General features: G+C 38.1%; 1 protein-coding gene across 3 annotated transcripts in view; it reads right to left on the bottom strand.

The window, feature by feature from the left end:
* The window catches only part of HDAC8 (histone deacetylase 8), a 252,719-nt gene that overhangs the window by 85,648 nt on the left and 139,077 nt on the right, over positions 1–27,994 (bottom strand). Inside the window, exon 10 of one of the 3 annotated variants that reach the window (XM_043895396.1) lies at positions 12,864–14,512. The exons of the other annotated variants lie outside the window; for them this stretch is intronic. Within the exon in view, the coding sequence (XP_043751331.1) occupies positions 14,498–14,512 (15 nt within the window). The 3' untranslated portion in view covers positions 12,864–14,497. Of the gene's footprint in view, positions 1–12,863; positions 14,513–27,994 lie in introns of those variants that run through there. 3 annotated transcript variants of the gene reach the window in all.

Below are 27,994 nucleotides of genomic sequence, written 5' to 3'. Positions count from 1 at the left end.
TTAAAATATTTATCTGGGAATGTTTTTAATTCATGTTCATTTTTGTTAGATACATGATTCTTGTTGTTTTTATAAATTGTCAGTAGTTTGACTAGGTCATCCTTCTTAACTCCATTGTTTTCTATGGGAAGTCAGCTATTAATCTTATAGGGGTTCCCTTGTATGTGATGTGTCTTTTTTTCTCTTCCTGCTTTCAAGATTTTCTCCTATTTGTCTTTCAGTATTTTACTATGATGACCCTTTACTATGATGATCTCTTTGGGTTTCCTTAGAAATAATTTTCTTAGGTGTGTAAAGTTTTTTTTTAATCAAATTTGAGAAATTTTGGGAATTCCTTGGTGGTCCACTGGTTAGGACTCGGTGCTTTCATTGTCAGGGCTTGGGTTTGAATCCCTGATTGGGGAACTAGGTTCCTATAAACTACACAGGATGTGCCCCTTCCCTCACCAAAAGATCCCACCCCCTAAAAAACAACAAAAAGAAACAAATTTGAGAAGTTTTAAGCAATTTCGTAAATGTCTTTTTCTATCCTTTCATACTCTCCTTTCTTTCCAGTGCTCTTATTATGTATATGTTGTTGCATTTATTTATATCCCATATTTCTCTGAAACTCTCTTCAGCTGCATTTTCTCTCTGTTCTTCAGATTGATAATAACTATTGACAATCAATCAAGTTGATTGATTCTTTCTTCTGACAACTCAAATCTACTATAGATCCCCCTCTAGCAAATTTTTCATTTGTTACTGTACTTTTCAACTCCAGAATATACATTTGGTTCCTTTTTAATAATTCCATTTCTTTATTGATAATCTATATGCCTCCTGAGAAACCTGTATGCAGGTCAAGAAGCAACATTTAGAACTGGACATGGAACAATGGACTGGTTAAAAATTGGGAAAGGAGTACATCAAGGCTATATATTGTCACCCTGCTTCAGTTCAGTTCAGTTCAGTTCAGTTCACTTCAGTCGCTCAGTCGTGTCCGACTCTCTGCGACCCCATGAATCGCAGCACGCCAGGCCTCCCCGTCCATCACCAATTCCCAGAGATTACTCAAACTCATGTCCATTGAGTTGGTGATGCCATCCAGCTATCTCATCCTCTGTCATCCCCTTCTCCTCCTGCCCCCAGTCCCTCCCAGCATCAGGGTCTTTTCCAATGAGTCAACTCTTTGCATCAGGTGGCCAAAGTATTAGTTTCAGCTTCAGCATCAGTCCCTCCAATGAACAACTAGGACTGATCTCCTTTAGGATGGACTGGTTGGATCTCCTTGTAGTCCAAGGGACTCTCAAGAGTCTTCTCCAACACCACAGTTCAAAAGCATCAATTCTTCAGCGCTCAGCTTTCTTCACAGTCCAACTCTCACATCCATACATGACCACTGGAAAAACCATAGCCTTGACTAGACGAACCTTTGTTGGCAAAGTAATGTCTCTGCTTTTTAATATGCTATCTAGAGTACATCACGCGAAATGCTGAGCTGGATGAAGCACAAGCTAGAATCAAGATTTCTGGGAGAAATACCAATAACCTCAGTTATGCAGATGATACCACCCTTATGGCAGAAAGTGAAGAGGAACTAAAGAGCCTGTTGATGAAGGTGAAAGAGGAGAGTGAAAAAGCTGGCTTAAAACTCAACATTCAAAAAATGATGATCAAAAAAAAAAAGATGATCATGGCATCCGGTCCCATCCCTTCATGGCAAATAGGTGGGGAAACAATGGAAACAGTGACAGACTTTATTTTCTTGGGGCTCCAAAATCACTGCAAATGGTGACTGCAGCCATGAAATTAAAGACACTTGCTCCTTGGAAGAAAAACTATGACAAACCTAGACAGTGTATTAAAAAACAGAAACATCACTTTGGTGACAAAGGTCCATATAATCAAAGTCATGGTTTTTCCAGTAGTCATGTACTGATATGAGAGTTGGACCATAAAGAAGGCTGAGCACTGAAGAATTTATGCTTTTGAATTGTGGTACTGGAGAAGATTCTTGACAGTCCTTTGGACTCAAGGACATCAAATCAGTCAATCCTAAAGGATTCCTAAAGGAATCCTGAATATTCATTGGAAGGACTGATGCTGAAGCTGAAGCTCTAATACTTTGACCACCTGATGTGATGAACCAACTGATTGGAAAAGACCCTGATGCTAGGAGAGATTGAGTGTAAGAGGATAAGGGGGTGACAGAGGATAAGTGGTTGGATGGCATCACTGACTCAATGGACATGAGTTTGAGCAAATTCTGGGAGACAGTGAAGGACAGGGAAGCCTGGTATGCTGCAGTCCATGGGACTGCAAAGAGTTGGACACAACTTAGTGGCTGAACAACAACAAAATGTATTGAGACATTGCCATCACACCTTCTTTTACTTCATTAAGCATAGTAGCTTTTAGTTCTTTGAGCATACTTATAACAATTGTCTTGAAATCTTTGTCTGCTTAGTCTTGCACTTGAGCCTCTTCAAAAAAGAGTATTTTTATTGCTTTTCTTTTTTTCCTTCTATGTATGGGTCATATTTTCCTGTTTTCTGGGGGCGGGACAGGAAAAATTATTTTTCTCATATTTCTTTTGGTTGAAATCTGGACCTTATAGATAATACATGCTTTGAACTATGGGATACTGATTCCCCACCCCACCCCAGATGTGGTGGCTTTTAATTTCTTGATTATTTGTTTAATTACTTAAAGGAACACTGTGAAGTTTATTCTCCCCACAGAGTGAAGCTTCTGATGTCCCTGCTCTGATTTTCCCCCTTGTTTTTAATCTTTTTACTTGACTACCTAGGAGTTAGCCCTGGTTTGGCACAAGCCAATGTTGTTCTTTAAGTCTCCCAAGTCTGTTGGATTTTTAACCATGATCATTTGGATATCTTTCTGGTTTGGATGCTACTGTCATAATTCAGGGTTTATATTTTTGCCTCCTGTTCAAACAGGGACTAGCAGTTTGAAGGTTCTCTCTGTGATGGCTCCTGAGAGGTCATAGCTTTGGGCAGGAACACAGTCTTCCAGACTCCCAAGGATTAGTATGATGTTACTTTTAAGCCTGGCTTTCTAGGAGTCACTCCTGGGTCAGAGTAGCTTATCATGTACTGCAGACAGTGTTTAGTTAGAAGCTGTATTTTTAAATCACTTGTGCCAGTGAAACTTTTACCCTGTATTGATGGCTCTGTGTGCAGCTCAGGGAATGCTTTCAAGTTTGCTCCATGTCCTACTGTGTTCCTGAGGGGGAACAGCCTAGCAATGTGCACAACTTCTCAACTTCCAGAGTTTACTGTGATACCAGGAGGTCTCTTCTTTCCTGTCTTTTTCTCTGGTCCTCTATTAAAGTGGCTGCTCTGCTGTTTTAATAGTATCATGGAGCTATCAGCCTCTTAATTGCTTTCTACCCAAATCCCCATGTTTTTTTTTTTGTTTGTTTGTTTGTTTACAATGCCCTTAGGCATGGAATTATCCACTTTTGGTTACATGTAAAGTCAATCTCTTCAAGCGGCACTGGGAGTTTTTTATCCTTATGGCTGACCTATCTTCCCAGCGCAGAACCCTCATGTCACTACTCTGGAGCTGGGCATAGGAACTTGTTTTTCCATGAGTGACACCCTCCCTCAATGAACAATGGAGGGTGGTGGCAGCCCCTGCTCTTCTCAGATTGCTTTTCCTGGTGTGGAACCACTACCCTATGAGTTAGCCAGGTTGGGGGCAATCAGGACCTTGGTATTCTCAGCCTGCCTTGCACAGGTTAGAGTAGGAGCTGGTTGGAAGAAAAGAGACCAGGTCTTCTTGGCCATGCCTGCATGACATGGAGCTGGGAGAGATGAAAAATTCCAGCAGCCTGCCCTTCCCTGGGTGAAATCATAACCCCAGACTGGAAACTGCAGGGAAAAAGAACATCCATCCTCTTGGCTGCATCTGCCCAGAGTAGTGAGTTTGAGGTAGAGATCCTGCAAGCAGAGTTGGGGAGAGTGGTAAAGTTGTGATAAGAACATGAGTCATGGCTCAAACGCCATGCTGCTGCTGCTAAGTCGTTTCAGTCGTGTCCGACTGTGCGACCCCATAGACGGCAGCCCACCAGGCTCCGCCATCCCTGGGATTCTCCAGGCAAGAACACTGGAGTGGGTTGCCATTTCCTTTTCCAATGCATGAAAGTGAAAAGTGAAAGTGAAGTTGCTCAGTCGTGTCCGACTCTTCGCCACCCCATGGACTGCAGCCTACCAGGCTTCTCCTTCCAGGGGATTTTCCAGGCAAGAGTACTGGAATGGGTTGCCATTGCCTTCAAACGCCATAGACTCCTGCTATTCTTGGCTTTGGGCTTTCCTCGTGGCTCAGTGGTAAAGAATCCTCCTGCCAATGCAGGAGATGCAAGAGAGCTGGGTTCAATTCCTGGGTCAGGAAGTTCCCCTGGAGAAAGAAATGACAACCCACTCCAGTATTCTTGCCTGGGAAAATCCCATGGACAGAGGAGCCTGGCAGGCTACAGTCCATGGGGTCACAAGAGAGTCCGACATGACTTAGTGACTAAACAACAACAACATTCTTGGCTTTGGTTGTCTTCTTTACTTATCTTTGTTTTATATTTTAATAATTTTTGCTTTTGTGTCTATTATTTCCTTCCTTCTGCTTTTTTGGATTCATTCTATTGTTTATTATCTTAGTTAAGTTGAATGCTTAGCTCATTAACTTCCAGTCTTTCTTTCTTTGTTTTTTACTTGTGGGATCTCAGTTCCCTGACCAGGGATTAAACCCAGGCCACAGTGGTAAAAACCTGGAATCCTAACCACTAGGCAACCAGGGAACTCCCTCTTCTTTTTTTTAACATATTCACTTAAGCCTATAAACAGCCCTGTAACCACCACTTTAGGTGCAATATATGAGCTCATTTTTAAACATTTTCTAATTTCCATTAATATTTCTTCTTTGACCCAAAGAAGAAATACATTTTAAAATGTGTTTAAAAATTTCTAAAACTGTATTTTAACAAGAAAACTATACATCTGGATTTATTTATATCATCTTTATGCTATAAGTTCCATTTTTGTTGTGTTTTTTCCTCTTTGAATCAACTGAGGTTTATATTTTGCCTCATTCCATTTTTCCACTTCAATTATTTTTGAAGATATTTATTCTTTTCCTACTCTTTTAGTGACTACCCTTGAAATTCTAACATGCTTACTTAATTCAATAAAATCTAGAGTAAATTAACTTATGTACCGTCTTTTCAAAGGGACCCTTAGAATGTTCTGACTCTAATCCTCAACATCAAGTTGCTATTGTGAAGCCTTTAAATTCTGTGTTTTCTGTCTTCTTTTAATCCCACAAATTACAAATTACTAATACTACCCACATGTTTAACTTTTATTTTCTACTTAAAGTTCTTTCATATATCTCATAACTTCAGTTTTAGATAATTTTTCTTATTTAGTGACAAATGTTGGTGGTAAATACTTTAAGGTTTTTTATATCAAAATGCCTTTATGTTGTCTTTATTCTCTGAAGATAGTTTCATGGTATATATAATTCTAAGATGAAAATTATCTTCTCTAAGCGCTTTGAATATTAAATTCTAATTTGGTTTCCAGTGTTGCTGTTGAGAAGTCAGTTATTGGTCTAATTGTTGCTCTTTTGTATATGATCAGTCTTTTCCTTCTAGCTTGTTTCAAGATCCTTGTCTCTGGTGTTCTGCAGTTTGACTGTGATGCATGTAGATATCAATTTCTTTTATTTCATTTTGTCTGAAATTTCTTAGGTTTCCTAAACCTGCAGATTTTTGTTTTTTCAAAATTCTGGAAAACTTCCAGCTATGACTTAAGTGAATGGCTCCTCCCCCTTTTCTATTCTTTCTTTCTAGAATTCTAAAGAGATTAATGTTGGACAGTTCTGTTTTATCCTCGATATCTTAAGCACTCATATTTTCCATCTTTGTACCTCTATGCTACATTCTGTGTGATGTTTTCAGATGTATTTTCCAGTTTCCTAATTTCTCTTCAAGTGATGTGTTAAACTTCATTGAGATTTCTAAAAACAATTATTATATTTTAAAGTATTCTATTTAACTGTTTTTCAAACTTAGCAGGTCATTTTTTATAGTCTCTTGCTCTTTACTCTGTACTTTTTTATTTCCTTAAATTAATTTAACATATCTATTTTATGTTCTGTATATGATAATTTAAATCTCAAAAATCTTTGTGGTTCTAGTTATTTTTTTTTCCCATTTATTTTTATTAGTTGGAGGCTAATTACTTTACAATATTGTAGTGGTTTTTGCCATACATTGACATGAATCAGCCATGGATTTACATGTATTCCCCATCCTGATCCCCCCTGCCCCCTCCCTCTCTACCCGATCCCTCTGGGTCTTCCCAGTGCACCAGCCCCGAGCACTTGTCTCATGTATCTTTTTTTCCCCTGTTGACTTCTTCCTCCTGAAAGTTGGCTTTCTTATGTAAACTGTAATTTACAGTTGTGAAGAAATGTTGGTCAGAACTCTCTGTGGGATTTCCATGTGGCCAAGGAGGGACAGTGCATTTCCCATGAAAGAGTTCAACTTGATTTTCCCTGTTGCTTGAGGCATCACAAACCTAGGTCCACTTTAAAGTAAAAATCATGGCTAATGGCTTTTGGGGCCATTCACATAATATATATTCAATCTTTAAACCGGTGTCATAAAATTTCAGGGAGGTATTTAAAAAAAAAATCTACTTAACATTAAGACTCAGACCAAAAAATTTTTCTCAACTGTCTGCCTTTCCCCGCTCCCCCCCACCCCCAGCTGCAGGCCTTTGCTGTCCAATGCTGTAACCACTAGCCAGCTGCAAGTGGCTATTAAATTTAAATTAGTTAAAATAAAATGAAAAATTCAGGTCTTTGGTCTCACTAGCCATATTTCAGGCAATCAATAACCACATGCTATACGGTTATTGGGTACCGTATTGGTTAGTGCATATATAGAACATTTCCATCACGATGAAAGTTTTATTGTATAGTGCTGCTATAGAACATTTGAAGCTATACGTGTCTCCAGGGTGTGTGTGGCTTCAGAACTAGGTTACACCTTTGAACAAACTTTTGTCAATCTGTGTCTTAGTCTGTATGCTTCCTGAAGATGTCCAAAGTCCTAATATCTAGAATCTGTGAATATACTACCTTATATGGCAGAAGGGAACTTTGCAGACATGATTAAGGATCTTGAGATGGGGAGATTATCCTGGATTATATGGGTCAATGTAATTACAAGGATTTTCAGAAGGGAACTAGAAAAGCAGGAAATACACAGTTAAAGAGGTTATGTGGTAACAGAAGCAGAGGTTGGAGTGGTGTACTTTGAAGATGGAGGAAGGAACCATGAGCCAAGGCATGCAGGAGACCTCTAAAGCTGGAAAAGGCAACAAAACAGATTCTTCCCTAGAACTTCCAGAAAGAATGTAGTTCTGTGACCCAGATTTTAGATTTTTGACCTCCAGAACTGTATGAGAATAAATTTATGTTTCTTTAAGCCACTAAATTTGTGGTAATTTGCTACAGTAGCAATGAGTCATACAAACTATGAAAGGGGCCAGTTAAGAAAGGTTTTGTTTTAATATACCAGAAATGTGTGGCGGCCCAATGGCATTGCTATCATTCTTATATCTACTCATTTCCCCTTCCTATATTTCTATTTGCCTCTGAGGGTACAAGGCCCATGCAAACAAATTTCAGCAGGGAGACTAATGCAGGAACCAATACTCTCACTCATTTACTCAAAAATACAAATACATACTGAGTGTTTATCATGCTCTGAGCACTGTTTTAGGTGCTTAGCATATATTAGGGAATAAAAGAAAAAGAATCTCTGCCTTTAAGAAGCTTACACTCTAGAGGAGGGAAAGAGTGATAAATAGTAAAGTGATAAATAAGTAAATAAAACAGTATGTGATTATATGCATATGCAGATGATTAGTGCTATGGGTGAAAAAAAGTGTGAGTAGCAAGGGAGGGGGATGGGCAGCTATAGCATTATATATGATGGTCAGAGTAAGTCTCATTGAAAAAGTGGCAACTGAGCAAAGACTTCTAAGCAGAAGAAGCATCCAGTGCAAAATAGTGAAGTGGGAGCGTGCCTTGTGCCTGGTACTTTCTAAGAACAGCAAGTAGACCAGTGTGGTGGAGTACAGAGCAATAGGAAATGAAATCAGAGAAGAAACAGAGGCCAGATCATGTTGGGCTTTGTAGGCTACTGCAAGCACATAAGCTTGATACTGAGGAGGACCCCTGATTCTTAGGGTAGACAAGTATGCAATTAGCATAGTACTGAGGATACATAGGAAGAGATATAGCTCCTAGAGAATGGATGAATTTTTATATGCTTGAGTAGGGAGCTGATTTTCTTCTGAGCACCATACTTTTTTTTTTTTTTTTTTTTTTTTTGATGTAAAGAAATACGGACCTCTAACGAATAAAAATAAATGAAAAAGAAAAAAAAAGAAGTACGGAAATGCAAATTGTTATTTATGACCACAAGGAATGATAAATAGTACTGATACTATGAAAAGCATCCAGTGTTTACACAGCTTAAATTTGATACCCAGTTTATGATATTTTAAAAACGTTAATAAAAATGTCCCAAAGCATGCTATTGGTATATCTCTAAATTGGAGTTTAGACTGTCAGCACCCTGTGATTTGGGAGGGAATGTTAGGTCATTCTGGGTCCTAGATTTTCACAATCTAGACTATTTTCCCAAAGAGTGGAAGAAAAAAGTAATATAAAAGTACTTTTGCTTTGTGGGCATTCAGTTGGATTATAATACCTAGCTGATGAGAAAGTTCCCCTTTGGTGTATCAGCAGATGGAGAGCAGAAGCTTTATTTTCATAGACTGTGGCAGAAGCCCTAAGTGGATCTGCGTCCCTGAAGATGAATGTCTGTGACTGATGGCTGACAGCTCTGCAAGGCTATAGTCTGTCATACAGAGTGAAAAAGTCAGAAAGAGAAAAATATTGTATATAACTGTATATATGTGGAATCTAGAAAAATGGTACAGATGAACCCCTTTGAGCACCACACTTTTATATCCATTTGCTTCTTGGACATTTCTACTTATATATTGGTGACTCAAACTCAAATTTTCTAAATAAACTCCTGATCTTCTGTCCTAACCCCTTTCCTCTTCTTCTGTCCTCTATCCCACCTACTAGTATCCTGTTAGAAATTTTTGAGTGATCTCCTGATTTTGCTTACTCCCATTTCTCTATGTCCAAGTAGACTCCCAATGCCGTCAGTCTTACTTCAAATATGTCCTGTTCTCTGTTTCCTCTGCCTTCACCTTTGTTGAAGCCTTCATTTGTCATGGGACATCTGTAATCTCCTCCATGGTTCTAAAACCTGTGTACCAACTTTCCTGTAGCTGCCACAGCTCCAAAACTGATCATGCTACTCCCTCTTTTAAAGATCTCTCCTGGCTCCTACTCCTTGTAGAATCTTGTCCCTATCTCTACTTCTGTCCTCATTCTCCAATATGCATTTCTACGTGTTCCATACTGAACCTCTCACTGTGATCCCAGCATATTCAGCCCTATCACAAGCATGTGTGTGTGTGTGTGTGCTCAGTTGTGTCTGCCTCTTTGCAACCCTATGGACTGTAGTCTGCCAGGCTCCTTTGTCCATGGGATTCTCTAGGCAAGAATACTGGAATGGGTTGCCATGCCCTCCTCCAGGGGATCTTCCCGACCCAGGGATCAAACCTGCATCTCTTACATCTCCTGCATTAGCAGGCAGGTTCTTTACCACCAGTGCTACCTGGGAAGCCCATCACAAGTATACATATACCTGAAAAAGCAATACCTACTAGCTATTATGATTAACTAAATAACAACAGATTCTTTCTTCTAGAAATGCCCTTACCCTCTTTCTTCACCTGGAAAAATACTTATATATCCCTCTACTCAATGACTTCCCTGGTGGCTCAGATGGTAAAAGTGACTGCCTACAATGCGGGAGACCTGGGTTCAATCCCTGGGTCGGGAAGATCCCCTGGAGAAGGAAATGGCAACCCACTCCAGTACTCTTGCCTGGAAAATCCCATGTATGGAGAAGACTGGTAGGCTACATTCCATGGGGTCACAAAGAGTCGGACACAACTGAGCAACTTCACTTTCACTTCTACTCAATTCAAAGCTGCTTCCTCAGTGAAGCCTTTCTTATTTCCCTCAGTAGCGTTTGTTGTTACTTTTTGTGTGTACCTCCAGCATTCCGTATCTATAGCCCTGGGGCCACTTAATATAGCACATTGTGATCATCTGATTACAGATCTGCCTTCCCCAACAGACTATAAGCTCCTTGAGGGCAGGTGGTACCTCTACTGATTTTTTCACTCCTAGTAGCTAGTAGCATCCAGCCCAAAGGAGGTACTCAATTATTATTTGGTGAAATAAACAATGTGCTACTGAAATGATTCAGGAAAAATCTATAACTTGCTAGTTAAGAAGAAAGAACAAAAAGGACTCCCCTGGCAGTCCAGTGGTAAGACTCCAAGCTCCCAATGCAGGGAGCACAAGGTTCAAACCCTGGTCAGGGAACTAAGATACCACATGCTGCTTGGCACAGCCAAAAAGAAAAAAGAACAGAAGAAGGGACAGAATTCATACACAAAGCAGCTGGCCAAATAGCTCAGAGGTGGGAAGGATAGCCACAAAAGGGCTAAAATTGAAAATATGTGCTGGGTTATGGTGGGAGAGGGGAGCAAACAGGAAGGGTTGGGTGGACCTAGCTGGGGAAGTGCTGTGAATCCACTGCCCAAAGCCTGGATTTTCATTTGAATGAGTACAGAGTTGCTGGAGAGTTATTAGAGACAGTTGAAGCAAAGCCGTGAAAAATGACCTACACTGCAATGCTGGAAGGAGGTCATGAGGCCAGCCAGAAGGCAGTCACAATAATCAAGAGCAGAATGGGCATGGCAAGTATAGGCAGGAGATTTAAGGGGCACAGAAAAGCAGGAGGCTGGATTTGGTGAACAATTGCATTTTGGAGAAGACACAAAGGTAAAGAGAATTGCTAAAGATTATGAAAAGCAGAGTTGCTAAAGATTATGAAAAGCAGAGTAGTACAGAGAAAGAACCTGAGACCAGCAGACAGGAAATCAGGGTTCAGTTATAGCAGAAAAGTTATTCCATATCATCTTGGCCTTCATGTGCCTTACCTTCTTAAACAGGGGGAAAAAAAAGAGAGAGATTTCACATTCAAATTATCATCAAATCCAGAATCTTTCAATTTGACTTCAAAATATCTCTTGAACCACTCCATCTTCACTGCCACCATCCTTGTCCAGATCCCAGCAGCCCTCAGCTGGACCACTGTATTAGCCTGACAGTGGCTTCTGCACCCTTTATTATCCCTAGACTATCTGGTCTCCACATAACAGTAACATCATAATTTAAACATGTCAACTTGCTCATGTTACTCCTCTGCTTAAAAATCCTTTGACTCCCACTGCAACTGGAGTTAGATCATACTCCTTACCCAGGCCTAAAAGTTGCCTACATAATGTGGCTCCTGCCTATTTCTCTGACCTCATCCCACCCTCCTCTCTCCTCACTCAATACACCCTAGTCCCACAAACTTTCTGCTTTTCCTTGAGCACAACCAGCTTTTTTCTACATTTTCTCATGCTATTTCCTGGAATGTAGTTTTGTCTGGCTGGGTTCTTCATGTTTTTGGTACTTCAGACCTAGATTTGATCTGCTCAGAGAGGTCAGTCCTGATCTCGCTATCGCCTATTTATTTTCTTAGCACTTCTCACAATCCGTAATTATTTTATTATTTCTTTACTGCTGATCTCTCAGGAGATTACAAGTTCTAAAAGGTGGAGTCCCTCTGTCTACTTCACTGTACATTTGTGAGAGTGAAAAAGCGAATGAATGAATGAAAGAGGCAATGGAAGCAGAATTCACCAAAAATGAGGTCATGAAGAAAAGTGGAGGAAAAGATTTTGAAAAGAGTTCCATTTAATCTTGAGAATAGTATATCTAGTTTTACCCAACTCAAAATATAAACTATTACAAGGAATTAGAGATAGGAGACAGAGGGCTCAGGTACCAAATCATGGAAGATCACAGAAGCTAGGGCTAATGAACTCAGTTTAAATGATCAGAAATTTGTTGAGCATTTACTATGTGCACCAGGCTCTATGCTGGACACTCTTTGTGAGGTGCATAAAGATGAATGAGCAGACACTTCAAAAGTGTATGTTGAGAGACCAGAAATAGGAGAGAAGTAAGTGCAAGTGATGATAAAAGGCAAAATTTAATAAAAGGTTGCTGGGGCTCAGGGAAGGATTCAAAGAAAGTTACTCTGATGCTGAGTCAACAAGTTCTAGTCTACAATGAAATACAAGCACAGACATTCCCCTCTGTTCTTCCCCACAAAATACTTCTGAAAGTTGAATGGAGAGCAAAATATTTTTCAAGATGACTTTTGAGGTACTGTGTTAGTGGGGAAACAACTAGGTGAGGGAGTTTTGGCCCTGCCACTTACTATTTGGGAGACCCTGGACAATTTGCTCATTTCTTTTTACTATTATTGAGGGTCTACTAAGTGTCAGGCCCTCTAATAGGCACAATAGGTGCTGGGTACAGACCATAAGGTATTCCTTTTTGCCTTCAGGTAGCACCCACACTTTTGGACTAAAGCAACAGTGTGGCTTTTGGTAATACTCTAAAGGCACTAAGAGTACACTTTGGGTATTTGGTGCTTCCCTTGTGGCTCAGCTGGTAGAGAATCCGCCTGCAATGAGGGAGACCTGGGTTCGATCCTTGGGTTGGGAAGATCCCCTGGAGAAGGGAAAGGCTACCCATTCCAGTGTTCTGGCCTGGAGAATCCCATGGACTGTATAGTCCATGGGGTCACAAAGAGTTGGATATGACTGAGCAACTTTGACTTTCACTTTTCACTTTGGCTATTTGGCAGATGGGGAAAAAGATGAAAAAGTTTAAGAAGTGAAGCATAAGTTTCTTTGTGGCACTGTTGGATGAGAACATTTTGAAGTGGGGAACAATGGAGCCTTCCTGCCATGGTAATCCATTGTATATCTATATTACGGTGTCAAGGAATGACCACCCTAAAATTTTATTAACATTAGTGACTAAACAACAACAACAAAACTGTCAGAAATTGTAACATGACCATCTCAAGGTGCTTTAGATGACTGGCAAAATGAGATGGGTAGACAAAAGAAAATCTGCCAGTGCATCTCCAGGAAAGACCATGGAAAGGAGTGTCTATTTTTGGACAATAGCATCTTTGCTTCTGTAGGCAGAACTATTCCTAGTATGGAGAAGGCCAATTTCTCAGGTACCTAGGCTTCATTAAAAGAAGAACAAAAGTCTGGAGACCATCCAGTTCCTTTCAGTCTAATTAGGTGTTCACTGAGCAGCTTTCTTGTCTATGACTGGTCTCTTGACTAAGATGACCCACTAGCTAGGAGTGGTGGGTAAAAGTCACATTTATGCTGGTGGCAAAAGTCTTGCCTTGCCTAATATTGCTCATTATAAATGATCACCTTGAGGTCTGCTTTATAAATCAGTCTCTGTGGCTCTGGCAGCATGATTCACTCCCCAGAGATACATCATTATGTGGTAGGGTTGAAAATGGGAGAGAATGTGAGGTGGCAAAACTTCAGAGCAGACTGGCTGGAGTATCCTCAAGTGCTCCTCTCTTATGAGGTCTGGCCTGCAGTAGCCAGTGGTTTTTACCTATCAAATTACAGCAATAATCATCTCTTACATTTGTTCAGTGCTTTTAACTTTCAAAGCACTTTCATATATACATTATCTAATTTCATCATTTCATCTATTATACCTTCTTTAGCTCATACTGCTGGCAAAAATACATTTGTGAGCAGTGGCAAAGACACCAAAAGAAGCAGTAATACTGTCAACACCTTGGGAAAAAATCTGTCTATGATGGGACCTTAGCAGAATAAATCAAACTAAAGAAATAAATGTAGTCAGAGTCTAGGCTGCAGTAAGGTGATCTGAGAATTTGGAGATAGGCTCAGAATGACTCTGAGAGTGAAATAACATAAAGACATGGTTGTAGATGTGTTGCTGATGGAGACTCGGGTAATATCCAAGTGTAATCAAAGTGATCAGGGCATATCTGTAGGACTGGAATGTACGCAAAGAAAGTTGCAATCAATCAGCTTTACTGTAAACAGTCTGAAGAATAATGTGCTATAGAAAGGCAGTGTAGAAGTTATTTGAAAAGGAGGAATTAGATAGTGAAGATATGTTATTGTTTGTCTAGCACCTCCGACTCCTTACTATGCAGAGGGGCAGGATGGGATTGGGGTGAAGGGGAAATGTGTACATTTTTGCAGTGGCTGGAGAGCAGAGGGAGCTGGGCAGACCATATGACAGACATACATATTATGGTCCCTAAGGATGTAGACTCAGTTATGAAACAGCCACTTCCTTCACTCTGATTCCATGCTCATCAAGTAACCTTCTGATTTATGAATTCAGTTTCTTAGGTCCCTTGATCCTGGGGAAAAAATGCAGTAGATAAGACTATTGTGGTTACGTGACAGGTATATCTTCCACTGTAAGTTAATTGCAATATATTTTACATGTCTCATCTCCAATTTTTTTTTATTTTGAAAATCTACAGAGAAGCTGCAAAAACAGTTCAATAGATTTCTACTTTTTCTTAAACTTAATTTACCAGCTTGCTGATGGAAGTTCAACTGGTCTAGCATTATTTATTGAAAAGGCTCTTTCCTCCATTGAATTGCTTTTGGACCTTAGTCAAAAATCAGTTGGCTGTATTTCTGTGGGTCTGTTTCTGGGATCTCTACTCTGTTCTTTTGATGTTTGTTCCTTTGACAATACCACACAGTCTTGATTACTGTACCTATAATATTAAGTCTTAAAATTGGTAAAGTGATTCCTTCCACTTCATCCTTCTTTTATAAAACTGTTTTAGCTATTCTAGTTTCTGTTTGTTTTCATATATATTTTATAATAATCTTGTCTATATCTTCAAAAACACACTGGAATTTCTATAGTTATTAAATCTGTACATAAATCTGGAAAGAATTGACATCTTTACTAGGTGGAATCTTCTAATTCATGAACACGGTATGTCTCTGCATGAATTTAGATTTTTAATTTCTTTCATCAATGTTTTGCAGTCTTAATATATGATTGGTACATATTTCGTTAGATTTACACCTAAGTATTTCATTTTAAAAAACTGATTGTAAATGGCATTGCATTTTTAATTTTGGTTTCCATGTGATCATGGATAGCATATAGAAATACAATTGAGAGAGAAGAACCAAATTAACAAAATTAGAAATGAAAATGGAGAGATCACAACAGACAACACTGAAATACAAAGGATCATAAGAGACTACTACCAGCAGCTCTATGCCAATAAAATGGACAACTTGGATGAAATGGACACATTCTTAGAAAAGTATAACTTTCCAAAACTGAACCAGGAAGAAATAGAAGATCTTAACAGACCCATCACAAGCAAATAAATCAAAACTGTAATAAAAAATCTTCCAGCAAACAAAAGCCCAGGACCAGATGGCTTCACAGCTGAATTCTACCAAAAATTTAGAGAAGAGCTAACACCTATCTTACTCAAACTCTTCCAGAAAATTGCAGAAGAAGGTAAACTTCCAAACTCATTCTATGAGGCCACCATCACCCTAATTCCAAAACCAGACAAAGGTGCCACAAAGAAAGAAAACTACAGGCCAATATCACTGATGAACATAGATGCAAAAATCCTTAACAAAATTCTAGCTAACAGAATCCAACAACATATTAAAAAAATCATACACCACGACCAAGTGGGCTTTATCCCAGGAATGCAAGGATTCTTTAATATCTGCAAATCAGTCAATGTAATACACCACATTAACAAATTGAAAGATAAAAACCATATGATTATCTCAATAGATGCAGAGAAAGCCTTTGACAAAATTCAACACTCATTTATGATTAAAACTCTCCAGAAAGCAGGAATAGAAGGAACATACCTCAACGTAATAAAAGCTATATATGACAAACCCACAGCAAGCATCACCCTCAATGGTGAAAAATTGAAAGCATTTCCCCTGAAATCAGGAACAAGACAAGGGTGCCCACTCTCACCACTACTATTCAACATAGTGTTGGAAGTTTTGGCCACAGCAATCAGAGCAGAAAAAGAAGTAAAAGGAATCCAGATAGGAAAAGAAGAAGTAAAACTCTTGCTGTTTGCAGATGACATGATCCTCTACATAGAAAACCCTAAAGACTCTTCCAGAAAATTACTAGAACTAATCAATGAATATAGTAAAGTTGCAGGATATAAAATTAACACAGAGAAATCCCTTGCATTCCTATATACTAACAATGAAAAAACAGAAAGAGAAATTAAGGAAACAATACCATTCACCATTGCAACAAAAAGAATAAAATACTTAGGAGTATATCTACCTAAAGAAACAAAAGACCTATACATAGAAAACTATAAAACACTGATGAAAGAAACCAAAGAGGACACAAACAGATGGAGAAACATACCGTGTTCATGGATTGGAAGAATCAATATTGTCAAAATGGCTATTCTACCCAAAGCAGTCTATAGATTCAATGCAATCCCTATCAAGCTACCAATGGTATTTTTCACAGAACTAGAACAAATAATTTCACAATTTGTATGGAAATACAAAAAACCTTGAATAGCCAAAGTAATCTTAAGAAGAATGGAACTGGAGGAATCAACCTGCCTGACTTCAGACTCTACTACCAAGCCACAGTCATCAAGACAGTATGGTACTGGCACAAAGACAGAAATATAGATCAATGGAACAAATAGAAAGCCCAGAGATAAATCCACGATCCTATGGACACCTTATCTTTGACAAAGGAGGCAAGGATATACAATGGAAAAAAGACAACCTCTTTAACAAGTGGTGCTGGGAAAACTGGTCAACCACTTGTAAAAGAATGAAACTAGAACACTTTCTAACACCATACACAAAAATAAACTCAAAATGGATTAAAGATCTAAATGTAAGACCAGAAACTATAAAACTCCTAGAGGAGAACATAGGCAAAACACTCTCCGACATAAATCACAGCAAGATCCTCTATGACCCACCTCCCAGAATATTGGAAATAAAAGCAAAAATAAACAAATGGGACCTAATGAAACTTAAAAGCTTTTGCACAACAAAGGAAACTATAAATAAGGTGAAAAGACAGCCGTCAGATTGGGAGAAAGTAATAGCAAATGAAGAAACAGACAAAGGATTAATCTCAAAAATATACAAGCAACTCCTGCAGCTCAATTCCAGAAAAATAAATGACCCAATCAAAAAATGGGCCAAAGAACTAAACAGACATTTCTCCAAAGAAGACATACAGATGGCTAACAAACACATGAAAAGATGCTCAACATCACTCATTATCAGAGAAATGCAAATCAAAACCACAATGAGGTACCATTACACGCCAGTCAGGATGGCTGCTATCCAAAAGTCTACAAGCAATAAATGCTGGAGAGGGTGTGGAGAAAAGGGAACCCTCTTACACTGTTGGTGGGAATGCAAACTAGTACAGCCACTATGGAGAACAGTGTGGAGATTCCTTCAAAAACTGGAAATAGAACTGCCATATGACCCAGCAATCCCACTTCTGGGCATACACACTGAGGAAACCAGATCTGAAAGAGACACGTGCACCCCAATGTTCATCGCAGCACTGTTTATAATAGCGAGGACATGGAAGCAACCTAGATGCCCATCAGCAGACAAATGGATAAGGAAGCTGTGGTACATATACACCATGGAATATTACTCAGACATTAAAATGAATTCATTTGAATCAGTTCTAATGAGATGGATGAAACTGGAGCCCATTATACAGAGTGAAGTAAGCCAGAAAGATAAAGAACATTACAGCATACTAACACATATATATGGAATTTAGAAAGATGGTAATGATAACCCTATATGCAAAACAGAAAAAGAGACACAGGAGTACAGAACAGACTTTTGAACTCTGTGGGAGAAGGTGAGGGTGGGATGTTTCGAAAGAACAGCATGTATATTATCTATAGTGAAACAGATCACCAGCCCAGGTGGGATGCATGAGACAAGTGCTCGGGCCTGGTGCACTGGGAAGACCCAGAGGAATCGGGTGGAGAGGGAGGTGGGAGGGGGGATCGGGATGGGGAACACATGTAACTCCATGGCTGATTCGTGTCAGTGTATGACAAAACCCACTGAAATATTGTGAAGTAATTAGCCTTCAACTAATAAAAAAAAAAAAAGAAATACAATTGATTTTTATATGTTGATCTTGTATCCTGAGACCTTGTTGAAAACATTTATTAGTTCTAGATTTATGTAAATTCCTTGGGATTGTATTAGAGACAATGTCATTTGCAAATAGGGACAGTTTTATTTTCTCCTTTTTGTTTTGTATGCTCCTGAGATGCTGCTTGCTATGTCTTTCAGCTATGAAATGCACAGAGCAGAGATACTGGTCTGTAGTTTTCCTTTTTTTGTACTGTCTTTGTCTGGTTTTGGTATCAGGATAACACTGGTTTAATGAAATGAGTTGTGAAGTGTTTCTCCTCTTCTATTTTCTGGAAAGATTGTACAGATTTGTTTTGAATTCTTTAAAAACTTGGTAGGATCCTCCAGTGAAACCATCTGGTCCTGTAAATTCTTTTTTGGGAGTTTTCAAATACAAATTCAATTTCCTTAATAGTTACAGGCTATTCAAATAATTTCATATTTGGTCAGTTGCAGTCGTATGTGGTTTTTGAGGAAGCAGTTCATTTCATTTAAGTTGTCAAATTTGTGTGTGTAAAGTTGTTAGATGTATTCTGTTATTATCCTTTGGATGTCTGTAGGGTTTGTGGTGATACCCCCTTCATTCCTGATTTTGGCAATTTATATCTTCTCTGCTTTTAAATTTTGCAGTCTGGCTAGTGATTTGTCAAGTTTATTGATGTTATCAGAGAATCACCTTTCTGTTTCATTTTCTGTACTATTGCTTTGTTTCATTTCATTTGCTCTCTCTACTTTGTGAGGTGGCAACTTAAATTATTGATTTGAGATTATCCTCTTTTTAAAAGATTTCATACTGTAAATTCCCTTCTCAGCACTGATTTAACCGTGTTCCACAAATTTTGACATGTATTTTCATTTTAATTCAGTTTAATGTAATTTTTGATCCTCCATGAGATTTACTTTCTGACAAATGAATTATTCAGGAGTATTTTAAGTGTCTAAGCATTTGGAGATTATCCTATTATCTTTTGGACTTCCCTGTAGCTCAAAAGGTAAAGAATCTGCCAACAATGCAGGGGACCCAGGTTCAGTCCCTGGGTTGGAAAGATCCTCTGGAGAAGGGACTGGCAATCCACTCCTTGCCTGGAGAATCCCATGGACAGAGAAGCCTGGTGGGCTACAGTCTGTTGGGTCGCAGTCGGACTTGACTGAGTGACTAACACTTTTTCACTTCTATTATCTTTTGTTAATTTGTTTGATTCTACTTTGGTCAGAGGACATACCTTGTTTGATTTCCTTCCTTTAAATTTGTTTAGATTTTCTTTTTGTGGTACATGATATGGTCTATCTTACATAAAACATGCCGTTGTAACCATTTTAAATGTAATATTCAGGGCACAAAGTACATTCACAATATTGTGCAATCATCACCACTATCTATTTCCAAAACTTTCCTATCACCCCAAATAGAAATTCTATACTCAATAAGCAGTAACTCCCTGTTCTCCCTTCTCCCAGCCCCTGGTAATTTCTAACCTACTTTCTGTTTATATAAATTTGCCTATTGTATATATTTTGTGTTAAATGGAGCTATATGATATCTGTCCTTTTGTGTCTGGATCATTTCGCTTGGCATAATGCTTTCAAGATTCATCCATATTGTAGCATGTATCAGAACATTTCTTTTTATGGTTGAACAGTATTTCATTGTATGGATATACCACGTTTTGTTTATCTATTCAGCTAATGATGGACATTTGAGTTATTTCATCTTTTGGCTACTGTGAGTAATGGCACAGTAAACACTGGAACACAACTATTTGTTTAAGTCCCTGTTTTCAGTTCTTTTGGGTATATGACTTGGAATATAATTGTTGGGTCATATGATAATTCTGTACTCAACTTTTTGAGGACCCACCAAACTATTATTCACTGTGGCTATGCCATTTTGCATTCCCAGTAGCAATTTATGAGACTTCCAATTTCTCCACATTCCCACTAATATCTGTTATTTTCATTTTTAAAATTACAGCTATCCTGCTAGGTATAAAGTAGTTTCTCACTGAGGTTTTGATTTGCAGTTCCCTAATAACTAATGATTTTGAGCATCTTTTCATGTGCTTATTGGTCATTTGTAAACCTTCTCTGGAGAAATGTCTATTTAATTTCTTTGCCAATTTATAAAATGGGTTATTTGTCTTCTTGTTGAGCTTAGGAATTTTTAAATATATTATGGATATTAAATCCTTATCAGATGATTTGCAAATATCTTCTCCCATTTTGTAGATTTTCTTTTCACTTTCTTGATAATATCCTTTGATGCACAAGTTGTAAATTTTGTTAAAGTCAAATTTATCAATATTTTCTCTTGTTGCCATATCTAAGAATTCACTGCCAAATCCAAGGTCATAAAGATTTGTGTTTTGTTCTAAGAGTTTTATGGTTTTAAGTCTTACATATAGATTGGTGACCTATTTGGACTTAATTTTTGTATATAGTGTGAGGTAAGGGGTCCAACTTCATTGCCTTGCATGTGGATATCCAGCTGTCCAAGAGATAATTCTTTCCCCATTAGATGCACTTGGCACCTTTGTTGAAAATTGATTTGCTATAGATATATGGGTTTATTTCTGGGCTTATATCACTGGTCTATACATCTATCCCTATGCCAAAACAACATTGTTTTGATTACCATAGCATTGTAGTAAGTTTTGAAATTGAAAAGTGTGAGTCCTCTGTTCTTTTTAAAGATTGTTTTTAATTATATGGGGCCTCTTCAAATTCCATATGAATTTGAGGACTGAACTTTTCATTTCTACAAAAAAAGGCTGTTGGGATTTTGATAAGGATTGCAGTGAATCTATGGGTTGTTTTGGGAGTACTGACATATTAACAATATTAAGTCTTGTAATCCTTGAATATAGAATGCTGTTCCACTGATTTAGGACTTAATTTCCTTCAGCAAATTTTTGTAGTTTTCACTGTACCAGTCTTTCACCTCCTTCGTTAAATTCATTTTTGGGTATTTTATTCTTTGGGATGCTGTATGGAATTGCTTCCTTAAAAATTTTTATTTCCTTTTATCTTATCTAATTGCTCTGGCTAAAATTCTAGTATAACATAGAATAACAGTGGGAAACTGGGTATTTTGTCTTATTCCTGATCTTAGAGGGAAAATGTTCATCTTATACTATTGGCTATGTTAGCTGTAGGTTTTTTGTAAATGCATGTTATCATGTTGAGGAGTTTCCCTTTATTCTTGAATGCTCTTATAATAAGACAGTGTTGGATTTTGTCAAATGCCTTTCCTGCATCAACTGAGATGATCCATGTAGCTTTTCCCCTCTGTTATTAATATATTAATGTGATATATTATATTGACTTTCTTATGTTGAACCATCCTTGCAAACCTGGGTTAAATTCCCCCTGGTCATTTTAATATGCAGTTGTATTCACTTTTCTAGTATTTTGTCAAAGGATTTTTGCATCTATAACATAAGCTATATTGATTATTGATAAATAAAGGTATTTTCTTTTCTTGTGATGTCTTTATCCAGGTTTGGTATCAGGGCAGTGTTGGCCTCCCAGAATGAGTTGGTAAATGTTCAATCTTATTTAATTACCAAAGAGTTTGAGGAAAATTGGTATTTATTCTTTAAATGTTCTGTAGAACTTATCAGTGAAGCCATCTGGTTTTGTTGGGAGGTTTTTCATTACTAATTAAATTCATTTTACTTGTTACAGATCTATTGAGGTGTTCTATTTCTTCTTGAATCAGTTCTGGTAAATATTTCTAGAATTTGTCCATGTCAGCTAGGCTATCTAATTTGTTAGCATATAATTGCTAGTTGCATTTGCTTATAATCTTAAAAAAAATCTCTGTAAGTTTGGTAGTAATGTCCTTCCTTTGATTTCTGAGTTTATTTGCATCTTCTCTCTTTATCAGTCTAGCTAAAGGCTTGTCAATTTTGTTCTTTTCAAAGAACCAGCTTTTGGGTTTGTTCATTCTCTGTATTGTTGTTCTATTCCCTATTTCACTTGTCTCTATTCTAATCTTTGTTGTTTCCTTTCTTCTGCTAGCTTTGCTTTTAGTTATCTCTTCTTTTTCCAGTTCTTCAAGATGTAAAGGTAGGTTATTGATTTGAGATTTTTTTTAATGTAGGCATTTACAGGTATAAATTTCTCTCTCTGATTATGCCTCTTGCTGTATCTTACAAGTTTCATACATTGTGTTTTCATTTTCATTCACTGCAAAGTATTTTCTCATTTCCACTGTGTTTTCTTCTTTGATCCATTAGTTGTTTTAAGAATGTTTTGCTTAAGAAAAAGAGACACAGAAGTACAGAACAGACTTTTGAACTCTGTGGGAGAAGGTGAGGGTGGGATGTTTTGAAAGAATAGCATGTATATTATCTATGGTGAAACAGATCACCAGCCCAGGTGGGATGCATGAGACAAGTGCTTGGGCCTGGTACACTGGGAAGACCCAGAGGAATCGGGTGGAGAGGGAGGTGGGAGGGGGGATCAGGATGGGGAATACGTGTAAATCTAGGGATGATTCATATCAATGTATGACAAAACCCACTGAAAATAAATAAATAAATAAGTAAAGGGAAAAAAAAGACAAAAAAAAGAATGTTTTGCTTAATTTCCACATATTTTTGAACTTTTTGCTTTTCCTTCTGTTGTTTTTTAGCTTTATTCCATTGTGGCTGGAAAAGACAGTTTGTATTTCAATATTGTTAAATTTATTAAAACTTGTTTGTGGTCTGACATATCCTGGAGAATGTTTCATGTCCACTTGAGAAGAATAGGAGTTTTGCTGTTGTTGAGGAGAATGTTCTTTCTATGTATCTTTCTGGTAGAATTGATTTATTATGCTGTTCAAGTTCTCTATTTCCTTATTGTTCTTATGTCTAGATGTTTTTCATGTATTATCAAAAGTGATATTTTGAAGTTTCCAACTGTCATAGTAGAACTGCCTATTTTTCTTCTCAATTCTATAAATGTTTGCTTTCTATACTTTGGGGCTCAGTTGTATAGCATAAATAGGTTCATAATTGTTATATATTCTTGATAAGTCAATCCTTTTATCAATATATAATATCTTTGTTGGTCTTTTGTAACAGTTTTTTTTTTTTACTTAAAAGTCTGTTTTGTCTGATAACCAACTGCAGATTTTTTGGTTAGCATTTGCATGGAATATTTTTTTCCACCCTTTCACTTTCAACTTATTTCTTTGGATCTAAAATAAATTTGTAAAGTAAACAGTCGTGGATGGGATGTGATGGAAGTAAAGTCTGATGCTGTAAAGAGCAATATTGCATAGTAACCTGGAATGTTAGGTCCATGAATCAAGGCAAATTGGAAGTGGTCAAACAGGATATGGCAAGAGTGAACATCGACATTTTAGGAATCAGTGAACTAAAATGGATTGGAATGGGTGAATTCAATTCAGATGACCATTATATCTACTACTTCTAAGACTCCCTTAGAAGAAATGGAGTAACTATCATAGTAAACAAAGGAGTCCAAAATACAGTACTTGGATGCAATCTCAAAAATGGCAGAATGATCTCTGCTTGTTTCCAAGGAAAACCATTCAGTATCACAGTAATCCCAGTCTATGCCCCAACCAGCAATGCTGAAGAAGCTGAAGTTGTATGGTTCTATGAAGACCTGCAAGACCTTCTAGAACTAACACCCCAAAAAGATGTCCTTTTCATTATAGGGGGCTGGAATGCAAAAGTAGGAAGTCAAGAGATACCTGGAGTAACAGGCAAATTTGGCCTTGGAGTACGGAATGAAGCAAGTCAAAGGCTAACAGTGTTTTGCCAAGAGAACGCACTGGTCATAACAAACACCCTCTTTCAACAACACAAGAGAAGACTTGACACATGGACATCACCAGATGGTCAACACCGAAATCAGATTGATTATATTCATTGCAGCTAAGATGGAGAAGTTCTATACAATTAGCAAAAGTAAGACCTGGAGTTGACTGTGGCTCAGATCACGAACTCCTTATTGCAAAATTCAGACTTAAATTGAACAAAGTAGGGAAAACCAGCAGACCATTCAGGTATGACATAAATGTAATCCCTTATTTTTATACAGTGGAAGTGACAAATAGATTCAAGGGATTAGATCTGATAGACAGGGTGCCTGAAGAACTATGGATGGAGGTTTGTGACATTGTACAGGAGGCAGTGATCAAGACCATCCCCATGGAAAAGAAATGCAAAAAGGCAAAATGGTTATCTGAGGAGGCCTTACAAATAGCTGAGAAAAGAAGAGAAGCTAAAGGCAAGGAGAAAAGGAAAGATATACCAATTTGAATGCAGAGTTCCAAAGAATAGCAAGGAGAGATAAGAAAGACTTCCTTAGGAATCAATGCAAAGAAATAGAGGAAAACAATAGAGTGGGAAAGACTAGAGATCTCTTCAAGAAAATTAGAGATACCAAGGGAACATCTCATGCAAAGATGGGCACCTTAAAGAACAGAAACGGTATGGACCTAATAGAAGCAAAGATATTAAGAAGAGGTGGCAAGAATACATGGAAGAACTACACAAAAAAGATCTTCATGACCCAGATAACCATGATAGTGTGATCACTCATCTAGAGCCAGACATCCTGGAATGTGAAGTCAAGTGGGCCTTAGGAAGCATCACTACAAACAAAGCTAGTGGAGGTGATGGAATTCCAGTTGAGCTATTTCAAATCCTAAAAGATGATGCTGTGGAAGTGCTGCACTTAATATGCCAGCAAATTTGGAAAACTCAGCAGTGACCACAGGACTGGAAAGGTTCAGTTTTCATTCCAATCCCAAAGAAAGGCAATGCCAAAGAATGCTCAAACTACCACACAATTGCACTCATTTCACATGCTGGTAAAGTAATGCTCAAAATTCTCCAAGCCAGGTTTCAACAGTACATGAACTGAGAACATCCAGATGTTCCAGCTGGATTTAGAAAAGGCAGAGGAACCAGAGATCAAATTTCCAACATCCATAGGATCATCAAGAAAGCAAGAGAGTTCTATAAAAACATTTACTTCTTTATTGACTACGCCAAAGCCTTTAACTGTGTGGATCACAACAAACTGTGGAAAATTCTTCAAGAGATGGGAATACTGGACCACCTGACCTGCCTCCTGAGAAATCTGCATGCAGGTCAAGAAGCAACAGTTAGAACTGGACATGGAACAACAGACTGGTTCCAAATAGGAAAAGGAGTACATCAAGGCTGTATTAAGTCACCCTGCTTATTTAACTTATATGCAGAGTACATCATGTGAAATGCTGGGCTGGATGAAGAACAAGCTGGAATGAAGATTGCCAGGAGAAATATCAATAACCTCAGATATGCAGATGACACCACCCTTATGGCAGAAAGTAAAGAAGAACTAAAGAGCCTCTTGATGAAAGTGAAAGAGGAGAGTGAAAAAGCTGGCTTAAAACTCAACTGGAGCCCATTATACAGAGTGAAGTAAGCCAGAAAGATAAAGACCAATACAGTATACTAACATATATATATGGAATTTAGAAAGATGGTAATGATAACCCTATATGCAAAACAGAAAAAGAGACACAGATGTACAGAACAGACTTTTGGACTCTGTGGGAGAAGGCGAGGGTAGGATGTTTAGCGAGAACAGCATCAAAACATGTATATTATCAAGGGTGAAACAGATCACCAGCCCAGGTTGGATGCATGAGACAAGTGCTCAGGCCTGGTGCACTGGGAAGACCCAGAGGGATCGGGTGGAGAGGGAGGTGGGAGGGGGGAATCGGGATGGGGAATACATGTAACTCCATGGCTGATTCATGTCAATGTATGGCAAAAACCACTACAATATTGTAAAGTAATTAGCCTCCAACTAATAAAAATAAATGGAAAAAACAAAAGGAAAACAACAACAACAAAAAAAACCCTCAACATTCAGAAAACTAAGATCATGGCATCTGGTCCCATCACTTCATGGCAAATAGATGGGGAAACAATGGAAACGGTGAAATACTTTATTTTCTTAGGCTCCAAGATCACTGCAGATGCTGACTGCAGCCATGAAATTAAAAGACGATTGCTCCTTGGAAGAAAAGCTATGACCAACCTAGACAGCATATTAAAAAGCAGAGACATTACTTTGTCAACAAAGGTCTTCTAGTCAAGCTATGGTTTTTCATGTATGAATGTGAGAGTTGGACTATAAAGAAAGCTGAGCACCGAAGAATTGATTCTTTTGAACTGTGGTGTTGGAGAAGACTCTTGAGAGTCCCTTGAACTACAAGGAGATCCAACCAGTCAATCCTAAAGGAAATCAGTCCTGAATATTCATTGGAAGGACTGACACTGAAGCTGAAACTCCAATACTTTGGCCACCTGATGTGATGAACTGACCTGTTAGAAAAGACCCTGATGCTGGGAAAGATTGAAGGTGGGCGGAAAAGGGGACGACAGAGGATGAGATGGTTGGATGACATCACTGACATGATGGACATGAGTTTGAGTAGGCTCTGGGAGTTGGTGATGGACAGGGAAGCCTGGCGTGCTGCAGTCCATGGGGTTGCATAGAGTCAGACATGACTGAGCGACTGAGCTGAACTGAACATTCAGTATTTAAAATTATGGTGACAACAAATACTATTCACAGCTGAGTTATGTACTATATACTATGGCCACTTTCTTTCCTTGGAAATTTTTTTCTGGAATTAATAATTACCTCACATTATATATGTTGTTTAGCTTTCTAAGTACCTCTCACTAACGTATTAATATATCCACTTCTATGTATTTATCACTAACTCTTGTCATACTCTTTGACAAAATTGTGATATTCTTCTCAGTATTGTCAACCACACCAGGCAATCTGTGAATTCTATCTTCTCTTCACATTTGATTTCTATGCCTTTGGCTCAGCTTGTATGTGGGATCTTCTCCTCAATATCATCCTGAGATATCCCTGCTGTTCTATACTGTATTGGATCCTCAGTTTCCTGGATCATATGTCTTCTGTTTTCTGGATCTATTGCCCACATTTTTGGGGGGTACCTACTCCAAGATTTCTGAATGTGCATATTTGAAAATATCTGTATTCTATCATTCCAATTGATTAATAGTTTGCATTGGTAGTTGGATATCCTTGCAATTGACTGGTAGCATAGAATCCAAGGCCTAATGTCTTCAGGCTTTCACTATTGTTGGTACGAAGTCTAAAGCCATTCTGATTTTGGAACCTTTTTGTATGACCCCAACATTTTCTCCCTAGAAGCTTTATAGCTTCCAGAATAATCTCTTTTCCCCCCTTTGTTCTATAGTTTTATAATATGACTTGATATATGTTTTTCCCTCATGGTGCTGGGCAACCAGTGGGCCCTGTCAGTCTAGAAATCTATGTCCTTGGGTTTAGGGGAGATTTTCTTTTATTATTTCTTTGATAATTTCCTCTCCTTAATTTTCTTCTCAGGAATTATTCTTATTGGATGTTGGACCTCATGGGCTAATTCTTTAATTTTCTTATTTTTCTCTTTTCCATTTTTCATTTCTCTACTTTTTGCTTTCTTAAGAGATTTCTTCAACTATATTTTCTAACATCTTGTCGCAAAAAAAAATTTTTTTTAATCATTTTAGCCATTTCTAAGTGTTCAATTCAGTGGCATTAAGTATATTCACAAAGCTGTGGAACCACCACCACTATGCATTTCCAGAACTTTTTCATCA

Source organism: Cervus elaphus, chromosome X, assembly GCF_910594005.1.
Source record: "Cervus elaphus chromosome X, mCerEla1.1, whole genome shotgun sequence".
Lineage (NCBI taxonomy): Eukaryota > Metazoa > Chordata > Mammalia > Artiodactyla > Cervidae > Cervus > Cervus elaphus.
This window is presented reverse-complemented; position numbering and strand designations above follow the sequence as displayed.